Below are 15,415 nucleotides of genomic sequence, written 5' to 3' on the forward strand. Positions count from 1 at the left end.
ATTTTGCCCGACTGTAAAAGACGAGACAATAAAATAAGTGAAGCTATTTGGCGCAAAAGTTGCGCCTTGTCCATTTTGTATCTTGCAGATACTTTTGGGACAGGCAACGACTCGGTCGCTCCTCCCCCACCCCTCGGGCTGGGCATCTTTTGGCGCTGTTTTATTTACTTTTAATTTACTTTTAATTATAAATTCATGCTTTTCCACATTGGGGGATTAAGCTTTAAATAACGGTAAACATAGCCAACACCCCCAATGCGAATGAGCCCCACACACCCCGCTCTGCCTCCCTCTACCACCCTCTCCCACATCCTCTCAATCTGCCGCTCGCTATTTGTGTTTGCTTTGGCATTTCGAAAAGAGGCAAAAACGAGAAAAAGAAATTTGTTTGGCGCTGTGCCTTGAAATTCTATCGGCCATATGATTCATTCCCAGGCCCGATTCCCCCAATGCACTGAGCTGGATTTGTAATAGAAGAAGTGAATGCTGTGGGAGTGGGTGGGCATAGGGTATACACCCCCTCTAGGGAAGAGCTCGCCAAAGGAATTAATTTCAAATTTCACTTTCCATTGCCCAACATTGTTTCTCGCGGTTTCCTGTTGTTGCCTTTCGGTTATTGAACCTGTTTTATTAAACGTGTTTTCATTTTGTTTTCTCGTAGTCCAACTAATTTAGGCTAATTGCATATTTTCGGGCCACGCCCCCAGCCCACAATTCCATTAAATTGTAGCTGGCCACATTTCAAATGCATTTCAATAGAGTTGCAGCCACTTTTTGTGTTTTATACCCTACATTTCTTACCTATAGGGCATTCTTCTTCTTCTTTTTTTTTTTTTTGTATACTTTTATTGGATCGATGCGTTGTTAGCTCTTGGTAAGTAGGTTACGTTATTTTTTCTGTTAGAACATACAACGAATAACTGCAATTGCTGCTGTGAATATTTGGTTTTCGAGTATTTCTAGTATTTTTTGCAAGTATTTTTCATTTTTCTTCGGCATATTTTCATGTATGTCGTGTTGTTTACCTTATTCCTTTACAGTTATTTCTTTTTTTTTTCGTGTTGGAACATGCGCCAACTAACTGTAATTTTCGTGCATGTTTTGGACTATTTTATTTTGTTGGTACTTTGTGCATATTTTTAGTTATTTTTACGCGCTTTCATTCGTTTTTCTATCAACATTCGGTCTGCTGTTGTTTTAGCGCCCTATTTTGATATGCCACGTGCCCCGCCCACCGCCCGCCGCCCCGCTCTAGCGCTTTATAAACAGCACGCCCCGCTGCCCGCATACCGCATGCCTCGTCCTGCTGCTGCTTCTTCGTCTTCTTGTTTTTTTTTTCGCTTTGGCAGGCTCATCCTTAGGCTCTCATCATCATCCCCATTTATACGCGCAAATATTTGCGCTTTACGGCGTATTTTTTGCGTCGTTTTTTTTTTTTGTTTTGCCTACCTCGCACTCACCCCCTCTCTCTCTCCCTTTCCCTCCCTGTCCCTCTCTCGCTCGCTCTCACTCTGTTTTTTTTTTTCGGCCTCCCTCTGTTCGCTATCTGACATATAGATGCCCATTCAATGCGAATGCCGCGCTACGCAACGAGCCGAAATGAAAATGTTTAAATGAAAGATTGATTGGATTTTGATGAATTTCGACTACACACACACACACACACACGAGCACACACACTCGCACACACACAATGTACGTTCTTTTCGGCCCTTTTATATCGCATTCGTTTCAGTTTGATAAGCGCAACCCATACCCTGCCACGCCCCCGTCTCTGCTGGCAAAAATGATTTTCAGCTTAAAGTCAAGTAAATCAAAGTAAATCAACATTTGCACTCACCAAAAATTTTCATGCGAAAAATTATGCGAACGAATATTTCCTTTTGTGTGCGCATTGACTTTTCCTTTCTTAGCTGCTGCTGCTGCTTCTTCTTTTTATCCGTTCACCTGTCGCCCAACAGATTGTGCGGAAAGTGCTTCAACGTTGCATTGTTGCAGGCAGTATCAGAGGCAAGGGCATTGAATAAGTTAAACGAATATAAGTACTCGTAAGCCGAAATGGCTTTCAATTGAAATAAGCTTCAAACGGGTTCGCCCGAACGTGATCTCAAGTTGAGACCTTTGTAATAGGCAATGTCCGCTGGAGCTGGCATTCGGCTTTAGGGTACTTCTTCAGACTTAACTATTGATGCAGTTGCTTAGGTACATCAAGTTTCTTTACATTAGTCCGATTCAAGTGAAATAAGTATATATCATATACGATTTGTATTATATTTATTATTATTTTTATCGATTTTACTTGTGCTGTTTCGTTGCATTCGAGTTTCTTGGCATATTTCTTTAAAGATATTTGTTACATGACAAGCCACATACCAATTTTACTTAGATGAGCTCAAAGAGTCGCTGAGACCTGATGTCTACACACAAATACATAACATCATCTTAATTTTCGTAGACGCTTGAGTGCGGACAGAGCTCCAATCGAAGGCTGTGTATGAGCTAAGCCGAAGGCCTTGGTAATCGATTAAATGAATCGAATTAATCGATTCGATAATAGAGTTCCAGTTTTTTTTAGTAAAACTGCAGGATTTGTGGAATGGAATTACCCTCCGTGAATAAATGAATGCACGAATAAATGTTTTGTGAATCATTTTGAGTTTTCATAGCCTTGACTATCGGTTAAATTGATCGAAGTAACGTATCGATTAGATTATGTTATTTGCTTTTTGACCATTTATTTCTTCCAGCTTTCAAGCTTTTAATCAATTTGCAAAATGTGCGCAGCAGATAAATGAATGAACGAGTGAATGTTTTGTGAATCATTTCTTGCTGTTGTGGTCAGCAGACCGCACATAAAACTTAAAGTGCACTGTGGACACAGTATGGCGTGGGACGGAGACGGATGACGGGGGACGGTTGGGTCAGCATCATTAGGATCATATGTCATCCCACTGTGGCTGTGGCAACGCTGCGCACACGGAACTAATGAATTTTTCATATATATGGCAACCACGGCTGGGCGCTGCAAGGGTGGCAACATCAGCGACAGCGGCAGCGGCTGGTGGTGCGGTGGTTGTTGCTGCTGCTGCTCTCGCTGTGCTGTGCACTCTGTGCTGGGTGCTGTGCGTTGTGCCTGCAGTTGACACAAAAACCAGATTAAAAGATTATGTTGCAAATTAACTCGGGGCCGGCGGACATCGGCGCGACCTTTTGCTGCAACAACAACAGCAGCAGCAGCAGCAGCAAAAATATTGCCACGCCCCGCAAAAGCATAAAGCGCACGCTACTATTAGACGAGATTTGTAGACACGGGCCAACCCTGTGTTGCCCGAACCGGATGCGATCCGCTGCGGCGGTGGTTGCTGTTGCACTTGCAGCTGCGTCGCCCGCCTGCCGCATCCTTTTTGCCGTCTAATTCAATTTATGCCTCGTGCAAATGGAAAATGCCATTTCATATTTTCTTTATTTTCATATATATACATATATATATATACAATTTTTTGTGTGCCATGACAAAAGTGAAAGCCCTGGGCAGGGGCAGGCGTCAGTGGCAGGGGTCAGGGGCCAGGGGGCAGCCACGTGGCTGGGCCTGATGACCCGCTGCGTGTCCTGAGTATTGCCTCAACTATTCCTTGCAATATATTTTGTGATTTCTCTTTTGGCGGTGGTGGGGGGAAATTGCTTTGCCTTTGGGCAGCGCCCATTTTGTGTCTTTGATTTCGTGCCACGCCCCCGCCCACTGTCTGATGTGGCACTTCGCGCAATTTCCGTTATTAGCTCGATTGGTTTCTTTTTTTTTTTTTTTTGTTTTGGGTATGGCAAAGTGGGCTGCGGGCTGTGCGCAAAATATTGGCATATTTCATTTATGGACTTGCGCTGGGCCATGCCAAAGCAGGTGGCAACGTTGAATGTTGCCACTTGCCGCTTGCTGAACATAATTTCCTCCTTTTTTTGCATTTGCTTTATGCGACGCCTAATCCTCTGGCAAGCACCTTGGCGTTGCTGTCGGGCTCAAGCAGCCGGCACTTGCCGCTTGCCACTTGCCACTTGCCACTTGCAACTTGCCACCCGCCACTCGACAAACAATTAATAAGCGCTCGCAAAATGTTTGAGGCGCTTATCGCAACGCTTTCACGCTCACCAAAGCACGGGCAGCCAGCTGCAAACACGGCTTAGGCCGGGAGCGCAGACCACGGCCAACCGAACCTGTTCGCAACGAGTCGACTGTGTGATGCCCTGCAAAGTTGTAGAATATACATATGTCGACTTTGACCTATATATAGTTGTATCTAGTTGTCAATTGCAGTTGTCTACATATATACTCGTAGGGCTTGATATCCAGGCAAATTGGTTCAATTGGAACCATCCCGATATTGAAAATCTAAAAATCTGTTATTGAATCAAAACATCTTTTATTATTTATTAAATTTTATGTCTACTTTTTGCTTAAAAGGAGTAAACAATGTTGCAAGTTGTATTAAACATTTTAAATACTAAATTATAATCCAAATACGTTTTGACTTCCTTTTTACCCATTGTGGGCTTGTATCAGAATATTTTTTTCTAAAATGTTTTTTCACTTGAATTGTGAATATCCTTAATCTAAAGTTGAATCTTCGTTTTAGTAAAGCTTTATGTTATGTAAATTACCTAAGTTCTGTTTGTTGAAACAGTCTAGTATTGTCTGAAATTAGAGAATCGACTCTATGCTAACATCGAGAGCTCTATTACTTTATACCAAGAGTTTTATTCTCATAATATAAAAGCCTTTGTGATGCTTCAAGGCGAGACTTCTATTGATTAGTTTCCAGTTTTCATGCACGGAATTGCGAACTTTTCAGAATATTTCTATAATCAATTTCGCCCTGCTCGAAATTCCCCAAAGCACTCAAGTCTTTGAGTAATCAAATCTTAAGCCCTTTTGACCACATGTACTCATAGTACTCTAATCTTAAGTCATGAGTACTTGTAAGTACTCTGTCTTAAGATATGTGATTCTTTGTTAGTTTCAAAAACAAATATAGATTGTAGTGGAATTGAGACTTAAGACCTTTTGCTTGGACATGTTTGCTGTTTCTGCCAACTGATAAATACTCTGTGCAGGGTATTATTATGTTTGCCACTGTTGTTGTTTTTGTGTTGTGAATTATTTATTTGCAAGTGACAACAAATTAAGCCGCTGTTCAAACTTTCAAGCCAAGGCTGTAAATATTAAATAAGAGCCATAAACGTGAAAATGCCACCAAAAGGCGGACTCAAAAGGCTTGGTGAGGGGAAGGGATTTGAAATGTGGGGCGGGCGGCATATAATCATGATGTTGCTGCTGCTGCTGCTGGTGGCGTCGCTAAATCATCAACTCAACAGACAGCGTTAAACAAAGTACGCGAAGAGAAAAAAAAGTAAACGACGAGCTGGCGGTACAAAAAAAAAGGGCTCAGGCCTGGGCCCAGAGTCAGGTCGAGGCTGCAAATCGGCCCTTAATAATATTAATTCCGCCGTCATAACAAAATTTAGCGTGGTTGAGGCCTGGCCAGGGGCGGGCTGTGGGGGCGGTGGCGACTGAAAAATGCTTTGATCATTGGCAGCCGCCGCTGCACACACGCCGCCCCCACAGCGGCTAGAAGGCAACGCCGACAACGTCGCTGCTCCCTCGGGGTGTTATTAGTCACATGGCGGCGGCATCGAGTGCCAGCAGGAGCAGGCACAGCCAGGCAGAGGCGGGCGCGGTCGCGGGCGGGCACAGGAGCAGGCGGGCCGCCGGCTGGGGTTGCCATTTCGCTTGGCTTGCTCCGGTTTCGTTTATACATTTTTTTTTTTTGTAGAATCATCTGCCATGAGAGCGCGTAACTGATAGCAGTGACGCCCCCCTCCCGCAAACTCCCAAGCTCCCCCGCTGAACACACGATTCGTCCATGCGAGGCAGCAACAATCTGCCCCGTGCTGCAAGCAGCGTTCTGTTGCTTTTTTCTTAGATCATTAACGTTCGGGTTGCACGCTTTGGTTTCACATTTGGATGCAATAGTCAGACGGGTGGTTGCTTGGGAAGTGGTGGGGCAATGAGTACTAGAGTAAAGTTTTATGGAGCGATTTTTAATTTTAAAAGCGACAAGCAACAATTTGAATAACATAAAACTATTATTTCCCCTACATCACTTGAGTTTGCACACAGTAAATAGATTTGCCAGGTAGTTTACAATGAACTTGCAAACTGGAAAAGCTCAAATTAGGTCAATTTTGACATCAAAATAGCCAACAATAGAAATAGAAATTTTGTCAATGCTGACTTTTCAGATTCTTAAACTCAATAATTTACTTGAAAAGAGAAATAAAACAAATTGAAGTTAGCGAGAAGCTCTTTAAATAATCGCAAACACATTTTAGATGCATTTTAAGAAATAGAAATAAACAAATGGAAATCGACAAAAGTTGAGTTGTGGATGCTTTTGGCTAGAAAATTGATGTGCCCCAGAAAGCAATCGATTGAACTATTTTATGTATGTTTTATTATTTTTATTTTATTTATCTTTATTTTCCTTTCTAAGCTTCTTTCTTATGTTGAATTGGCCTTTGTTTTGTTAGCTTCTGGATAATTGATTCAGAGTCTGTTGCTTTTAAGCTGCTCGAATGTTTTATAAATAAATATTAACTTTTTGCTTAAAGTATTCGAATTTTCAGTTGCTTTCGCAGTGTGCGTTTGTGTGTGTGTATATATATATATATATATATGTATGTGTTTAGCTATGCTCCGTGCAGCTACTTTCTGCTTTCTCCTATCCCTGCTTTCACGCCCAACCCCTCCTCTCAAGGCGCGCATTGAAGCATTGGCAAAGTGCAAATCGGTGCCGTTGCACACTCCCCAAAATGTTGCAAAAATATCGATATATATATACGCATATACGCATATATACGCATATACGCATGTGAGGGTATAAAAAATCAACGCAAAAGAAAAAAAAGACTGAAAATAAATCGAGTATAAAAAATTGTTTCAAGGGGTTGCAATTCGTTTGACAGCGCTTCGTAAATTCTCCACAGTTGGGTTTCCTACGCTTGTTGCTTTCACGCTCGATAAAAATGGTTTATGTGTGCATGTGTGTACGTGTTTGTGTGTGTGTGTGTTAAACACCTACAGTATAGGCCAGCCCTTAGCTGTGTGCCAGGCGTGATTACCTGCCTGCCCTTAGCTCTGGCCATGAGCCTTGGGCTTCTACCCCAGAGCGCACTCCCCCTGCCCACCCTCACGCCCCCTCATAGTTAGACTGGCCAGTGTCGCGCGTACCGCCCTTCACCCCACCCAACCCTTAGTCTCCTCTTTCCCTGCATAAAGCGCTGAGAGAAAGCAAAAAAAAAAATACCAGAAAATTTAATAAAAGCGCAAATTAATTTTGCGTCCAACCCTCGTGAATGCTGTTTCTGCCCTTCAGCTGCGGCTGCTGCTGCTGCTGCTGCTGCTTCTTCTTTTTCTTCATCTTCAGCGGTCTGCTGCTGCTGGTTCTTCTTCTTCTTCTTCTTCAGTTGTCCTGTAGTTAGTTACAAGTTTGTTGTCGTTGTCGTTGTTGTTGTTGTTTTGGCAAAGTTTGGGCTCTTCTTCTGTCTGCGTTTGAGTTTGGCCGCTGTTTCGCTTAATTTATGGTCTCTGGGGCGCTGTCTACAGATTTATGCATAATTTGTAAATGAAAGTCAGAAACTAATTAAATTGATTTGCCTGCCTGCGTTTCTGTCTTCCCATCCCCCCACCACCCCTCGCTTTCTTTTTTCGCCTGTCTGTCGCCTGTCTATGTCTCTCACTCTCTTTGTGCAAAGTTTTTCTGTTATTTTTTTAGGCATTTTTTCCTTGCTTATATGGCGCCCTTGTTTTTGGGTGAAGAGGGAGGCTGAAAGAGAGAGAGGGAAATATGGAGAAAAATGATTGAGATACAGCTAGGCAGGGAGCGAAAGAAGTGAGAGAGAGAGGGAGAGAGAGAGAGGGAGAGAGAGAGTGGAGGATAGCGAAGAGGCAGCGAGCTTGACAGAGGTAAAGAGAATGCTAATAAACAAGAATGACAATCAGCAAACAGTAAAAGAGAAGAGAGATGGAGAAAGAGAATGTCAGAAAAAGTCAGAAGATAGAGAAGTAGAGATCTCTCTCTAGAGGTAAGAATTTAGTCAGAGGGAAATAGAGAGCAAAGAATTAAAAGAGACATTAAAGAAGAGAATATCTAACCGATACTCGACCAATAACATAAGAAATAGAGAGAGAGAGAGAAAGAGAGCGACAGAGAGGGAGAGAGAGAGAGTGGGAGAGAGAGGGGGAAAGAGCGAGAGGTGAAACCTATCCCAACTTTCGTACGCCTTCTTGTTCTAGTCCTAGTCTTACTGCCCCATTTAATCCAGTTTAATTGCACCTCTTGACGCACTTGCGCTTGAATTCAATTCACCTCTGGGCGTGAATTCAATTGAATGTGTTTAATGTGCGCTAAAAACAGCTAAACTGAAGCTGCCAACTACCAGCTACTTGCTACTCCTATCTGCAGGCGAAGCTCCCGCCTCGCACTTCTGTTTACATCAGCTTGGAAGAGCTTTGCCCCAACACTTTGAGTTTTAATCGTATCTGAATTGCTATATATGCAATTCGCTGCACTTGAGAGGCAGCACACACGCATGCACGCAAACTTGTGTAATAAACACAACTTAACTGAACTCAACAAAAACTCAACAGAACTTGGCTACTTTAGTCAAATTTCAATGTTTGCCCGTCGGCAGGCAACACAACTGTTAAACAAATTTGTGCAGCTGATGAATTTCCATTCTCATATTTATTAAGTATGATGCGAGGGGGGGGTTTGGGATTGAAGTCGGTGGCGTTTAGTCACAGACCCGCCTTCGAGCACAGCCCCCTATACGATGCATATGCAGCTGCCTCTGGCCATTGGCCATTGGCTGGCTGTTTCTAAAGTTTAGTGAATGGTGCGGCAAGTGAAACACACACATACACACACACACACACACACGCATGCTCACACTGACAACAAGTGGAAGAAACTATAAGTTCGTTTTTGAAATTCTGCGTCCATTGTTCGAGCTGCTCATTCGGTTGGGTCAAGTCGTGCCCGCACAACGCTAAACTAACAACGCCCAAAACGTGATTTTCGCAAAATATTCACACACACATACATAAACTCGCAGGCACACTCGCACACACCGAGAGAGGGAAAGGCTCCCACAGGTCGGTTTTGGTCTCGCGGTTCGCGGTCGTTTGCCGCCTGCTGACTGCGCCCCTTCACTCTCTACGCCCCTGCCTGGCCCTGCTCTAGCAAGTTTTTCAGGCGTTTTTCGGTCGGTCGGGCTACGCGCCGTAGATAAAGCCAAACAAAATTACACGCTGTGCGGAAACGTGCTAGAAAAATGAAGCGCAAAATCAATAATAATTCACAGACACACATACACAGAGTGCTAGGTTCTTGGTTGCGGGAGGGTGTGAGGCATGCGGCACATTTGAAGGAGTTGGGCGAAATTACAAGCGAAATTGGCGCACAAAAGACAACAAACTACAAAAACGCTACGTGGCCGCAGCGACTAATGCAACAAAAGTGACGACAACAACAGCAACAGCAACAGCAACAACAAGAGCAGCAAAAGCAACAGAAACAATAACAACAATTGCTGCAGTTTGTCAAACAAATCAGCGCAACTAATTGATTGGACTTAGAGTCCTATGAACCTGCATTGAAACCTGCCAACTGTCAATTGCAAATGAAACCGAGTCCCATAAACTGAATACAACAATTGGATTTAGCGACAGAATTAAGAGATAAACGCACACACATACAGGCAAAGTGTGTTAGTGTGGGAAATGCGGACGAGGCTTTGAAGTGGCAGAAATGGAACCAGAAAGAATTCAGTCAAACACCAAGCAAAACATGTCCACAACTGATAAAAATAAATGATATTAAGAGCAATTGTTACAAGATGGAAGATAAGAAATGTCCAAAAATTACTTTAGATACAGCTTACTAGATGAAAACTAAAAGATACGAGATATAGTCTGATGATATCAGATAAAGGTTGCGAGATATAAGATATGGAATGTATGTATACTGAAGAAAAGAAGCATTAGAGAAAAGTATATGTGAGATATAAAAATATCAAATATATCTTAAAAAAAATTAGTGACAAATATAAAACACAGAGTCTGCCAAGATATATACATATATATCAGGTAGATAAAGGTTACCGGATAGAAGATACGAGATGCAAGATATAATTTAAAGATATAGAATATTTTATGATACATTTAAGAACCGGATTTTATTAGAAGATAGAGTATGCATGAAGTAAAACATAGCAGAGATTGAATATGACAAAAGATAGATGAAACAATGCACATAATGAATATGTAACTATCGAACTATGAATATATACTGCATCGAGTAGATACCAGATGCAATCTAGAGTCTAGACAATACAAGTGAGAAGGTACCTCCAAGCCAGATGCTATCTACATCTATGTTAAATCTAAGCCTCAACAATTCGAAAAGGCCAAATGTAGCGTTTCGAGTGATTTTCTAGCTGACTTTTGCAGCAGTAATTGTTGTTGTTCAGTAGTTACAACAACAACAACAACAACAACAATTACAATTCCGCTGCAAAGGGCTTTAATTTTTTATGCGTTGCATTTAAATAAAAATTAAATTAAATGCACACTTAAAACAACAACAGTAACAACAATTTGCCATGGCAACAACAACAACATGCAACAACAACTACAAATGCCATTTGAAGTTGCAAAATGCGTTGCGCTGCACTCAAAAGTATGCAACATTTTTTGCTTTTTGTTGCTGCTGCCCCGTCGAGTGGACTGCGACCTGATGGCTGTCAAGCGGGGACGAGGGCGCCTCATTTGGGGTCAAACTGTGTGGGGGCTTGTCAGCAACAACAAAAGCAAGTAATAATGGCAGCAATATATACACACACACACACACACACGCTGGACTCACCACTGCTGCCACATTTATGCGCAGGAAGCATTTGTAATGCCCTCCTGGCGACGCAAGAGTACACATGTAGCCCTTCACTGCTCCCCACAGCACCACTTGACGCCCCCGCCATTAACTACCTCTGGCAACAAACATTTGGTGTGGATCCATCGTCGCCCACAGCTGGTCAAGCTTTGGGCAAATGCAGCTGAGCTGCGCCGAATGCGCATTGCCCTTTGCCCCATGGCAGTTGCTCTAATTTCATGGCTGGTCACACTGGACATGCCAAAGATTTATTAACTAAAGAGCTAATAAAAGTAACTGAAAAATGTGTAGTTAATTAACGGCTGTTCGAAAAAGGAGTAGCTCGTGCCACACTTCATGTCGTTAGCCTGGCTGCAGACTCGTTTTACTTAGTCGCATATTAAAATCTCGAAAACTCTTGCAAATATCCATAAATTGTTGAGATTTTCTTAAGCTCTCTAGCCTTAACGTAGCGTATACTAAATTTCCTTATGTTAGTTTCGTTCCAAGGTAAGCTCACAGCAACTCATGAAGTCTAGAAAATATTTAAGGTGTTCAACCCATAAGTACTCAGCATTGATCCTGCCAGCTCTGCAGAGTGATAGCTCAGAGAGGCATAAAACGCGGCATATATCAGAATCTGTGGATTTCTTTTTTTTTTTTTAAGTTGTCTGCAAACTGTTTGGTCGTTTCTTAATTAAAACCACTTGCACTGCTAGTCCATACCAAATTTCACAGCGATAGCTCAGCTCTAGGCTTAGTTCGTTGAGGTCAACAAAAGCCAAATCCCTTAAAAACTCCGAATATAAAAAAAGGAACAAAATGTTGTAAAGCCAACAAAAAGTGGTATATTTTTTTCCGCATACACTACAAAAAAGTGCACAGCAAATGTGTTTTTATTTTTCTCTTGTTTTTTGTTTGTTTGTATCTTTGTTGTTTTTTGTGGTACGCCCCGTTGCGTGCAGTTGGTGGCGCCTCCCCCCATACAGCACTGTGTGGTGCCTCCTTTGGCAGACTGTTTATGGTTTTCGGCTACAACTTAATTTAAATTGTTTAATTCTATTATTGTTGCTAATAAATCACAGGCACAGCTTGCGCTCAACGCTCTCTGGCTTAGCGTTTGCTAAGCTGGCCCCAAACACACACACACACACACACACAAGCACTCACTCACACAAGCACATTTATCTTCCACACATACACACGTACAGGGACTAGTCGCCTGCTGTTGTCGTTGATTTTGTTGTAAGCGGCTTTCGCACTCATTTGGACCCTGCTGCTCTTCCTTGGCGCCTCTCTCTCTCTCAGCGTGTGTGTGTGTGTGTGTGTGGGTATGCCATGTATAAATTTTGCTGATCTGGTTGCCTTACTCGCTGGCAACTTTTGTAGGCGACTCGTAAATTTGCAGCTTGATTTTGGGTTGATTTGAAAATTCCGAATTGTTGGTCAGCGCAGCGCTGGGTTTCAGTTGGGGGTCAGCCATGGCAGAGAGGAGGGTGGAAGCGTTAGGCTTGATGCCACATTATGGTTCATTTTTGTTACCCAAACTGATTTTTGCAATACTAAGCGTGTCAATCGACATTTTTCGGTCAAACGTTTCGCCGGCTTACCAATTGCTAAAGCCCAAAAGCAAAAGCAAAAGCAAAAAGGAAAAAAAAAAGAACAAAAATAGAAAAAGAAAAAAGTTTTTGGCCCGCACGCAACCGCATGTCAAATGCAGGCCACGCTCGGGGCCATGCCTGTCCGGAACAGGGGCTGCCCGAGGGGGCCACTGGTCGCGCAGCTCTTGACCAGCTGGCGACCGCTTGACATGGCCATAAATAACAAAGCCAAAATGGCGTCCAAAGCACACAAAAATTTGACAAGAGTCGAGCGAGCGAGCGACCAGGCGAGCGAGCGGGCCAAAATGTGATATGTCAAATGCACTCGCCATTCACGCCAAAAGAGAGCCAAAGCTCAGTGAGTGCGGGAGGGGAGGGGCAAAGAGCGGGGGTTAGAGCGGCAGCCATTAAAGTTGAAAACGAAATAAATATAAGGATTGCATCCATAAAACTGTCTGAACTGGCGTCACAAATTCTATAAAAATTGCACTTTGCTGACTAATTTCGGCGAACTCTGGGCCCAAACGGAATTGGGAATGTCAGCTTATAAATATGGCAGCGCACAAAAGCAAAAATAAGTTTTGAGCGCAGCGAAAGTTAAATTATCTTGCAGCACATACACACACACGCACACACACACACACAATACAACCATAAAATATGAAATGAACTGCCTGCCGATGCGTTCCTCCAACTCCATTTCACAATAAGACCACTGAGCTTCGCAGTCTGCTGGCCTTCAAGTTGAGCAGCAAGTCGGCCCCCAAACTCATATATCGGCACTGGATGTGCTAGAGAGGAAAACAGCTAGAAAGCAGCTAGAAAACAGCTTAAATTTATATCTATCGCTTCACTGGAGTTGAGACTGGAAATAGTTTGCGTGCTATCAAAATATTTAGTGTACTTAAACTTGTTAATTATAATCCGAAATCTTTTTCAAATTTACTTTAACCTTACTTTTTAAATTGTCTGGAAGTTAAATTTAAATTAAATATGTCCCAAAACCATTAGAATGGTTTAGTTACCTACCAGTTGCATTTAAAGGACTATGTCGATTATTGGGGCGAAGAAAAAATAGTTGCTGGTTCGACTTACAGTTCTTAATCTTAACATGGACAGTTTTGAGAGAAGCGAGAATGATGTGTAAGATATTTGACAATTCTTGCATTGATCAGGAATACGCAAGCATTAAAATGTATTTAATATGTTCACTTATTTGCTCTCACTCATAGTAAAAACGCATTGCTAGTTAAGCAGATCGTCTGCTAACTAGAGTTACGCCGCGCGATATTTAACTGCATATATGCGTGCAAGCATGTAACATTTTTAAAGCTCTTTAAATGTTAACAATGTCGTCCCGAAAAAAATAAAAAACCTAATTGCATATTTTTGTGTGCGCAGTTTTCAAGTACGCGGTCTCTCTCAACGCAATGCAAACATGTATCCAACTGTATATACACTATATGGCATATAAGTACTTGTACACACACACACGCGCACACAACGGACTTGTGGGCGTGCCTGTGTGTGTGTGTGTGTGTGTGTGTGTGTGTGTGTGTGTGTGCATGCGGTAATTCGAGTCCTTTGTCTTGTAAATCGCAGCGCAGGCAGTTACAAATAAAAAAAATATTACAAGTTGCATACTTGCGGGCGGCGCGTGAAAATGGCGGCAGCTGCAAAATGTGTTGCATATTTGCGGGGGCAGCGGCAGTGCAGCCAAAGTCGCTGCCGGCGTCGCTGCCTGTAGCTGCATTTCCGCTTAATGTTGAGCGATAATAAAATGCAAACAACAGCAGCAACAACAACATGTCAGCCTGGCTGCTGTGCAACGATAATGAAACAAAGGACAACCGCAGACACACACACACACACACACACACACACACACACACATACACACGAATACACACACTCGGACACATACGCATTGATTTATGTTTTTTAATTTAAAATTTCCGCATCACTTAACCGTTAAAAATAATAATAACAATAACAGCAACAAGCCCAAAAAACAATAGCAATGCCTTTTGTGTTAAGTGCCACGCCCCGTGGCAACAGCAGCCCCACAAAAAATAGTGTATATATATTTTAATACATATATGTATATATATAAATATATATATATAGATTATATTTTTCCTATATGTGTATATGGCTCAGATTTAAATATTACATTGTCGAGCGAAAAACTTTGAACATGTTTTAATTTCCGCATTACAAGCAGCGCTGCCTCTCACTCTCTCTCTCTCTCTCTCTCTGTCTCTCTAAAATGGTCACACACACTGACGCCATCTCTTTCTTTTTTACAGATTGGGCGGCCACCCACAACAGATGCCACAAAGTATGTCAACTGGCAGCAACACAATCGGCCATGGTGGCATCGATCGCGGCGGCGTCGGCATGCCAATGGGCGCTGGTACCATGCCCGGCGGTGTGGGCGTTGGCGGCCAAGTGGGCGGGCCGCAAGTGTCTGTCGGTCCGCCGGGCAGCGGAGTTGCCGGTCCGCATTGCCAGATAAGCGGCTCACAGCCATTGGTTATGCCTGGATTCCCGTTGCGTAATTCGCACTCAGCGCATGCACCACATTATTCGCCATATTCACCATCCAGGTAAGCATCCACCCATCCATCCATCCATCCATCCATCCATTCATCCATTAACAGTGGGTCAAACGGTGGGTCAACAATGCGTCCGGCCTGGAAAATGAATACTTTCACACGCTTTACACTCCATTGAGTGCACCCGGCTGTGGGTAGAAGTAAATGAGCTGCCTGCCTGCCCGCCTGCCCGACTGGCGGTCAGCCTGCAGCTGTTTATGCACTTTGCTGTCGAAAC

The 15,415-nt window shown here is 42.9% G+C and overlaps 1 protein-coding gene across 3 annotated transcripts in view; it reads left to right on the forward strand.

The window, feature by feature from the left end:
* Positions 1-15,415, forward strand: part of LOC115767371 (teneurin-a) — a 147,013-nt gene that overhangs the window by 46,619 nt on the left and 84,979 nt on the right. For 2 of the 3 annotated variants that reach the window (XM_030711630.1, XM_030711629.1), the window contains exon 2: positions 14,890-15,189. The exons of the other annotated variant lie outside the window; for it this stretch is intronic. In XM_030711630.1, the coding sequence (XP_030567490.1) occupies positions 14,890-15,189 (300 nt within the window). The remainder of the gene's footprint in view (positions 1-14,889; positions 15,190-15,415) is intronic. 3 annotated transcript variants of the gene reach the window in all.

This window comes from Drosophila novamexicana, unplaced genomic scaffold (assembly GCF_003285875.2).
Source record: "Drosophila novamexicana strain 15010-1031.04,08,12 unplaced genomic scaffold, DnovRS2.1 tig00001385-arrow-arrow-pilon, whole genome shotgun sequence".
Taxonomy (NCBI): Eukaryota; Metazoa; Arthropoda; class Insecta; order Diptera; family Drosophilidae; genus Drosophila; species Drosophila novamexicana.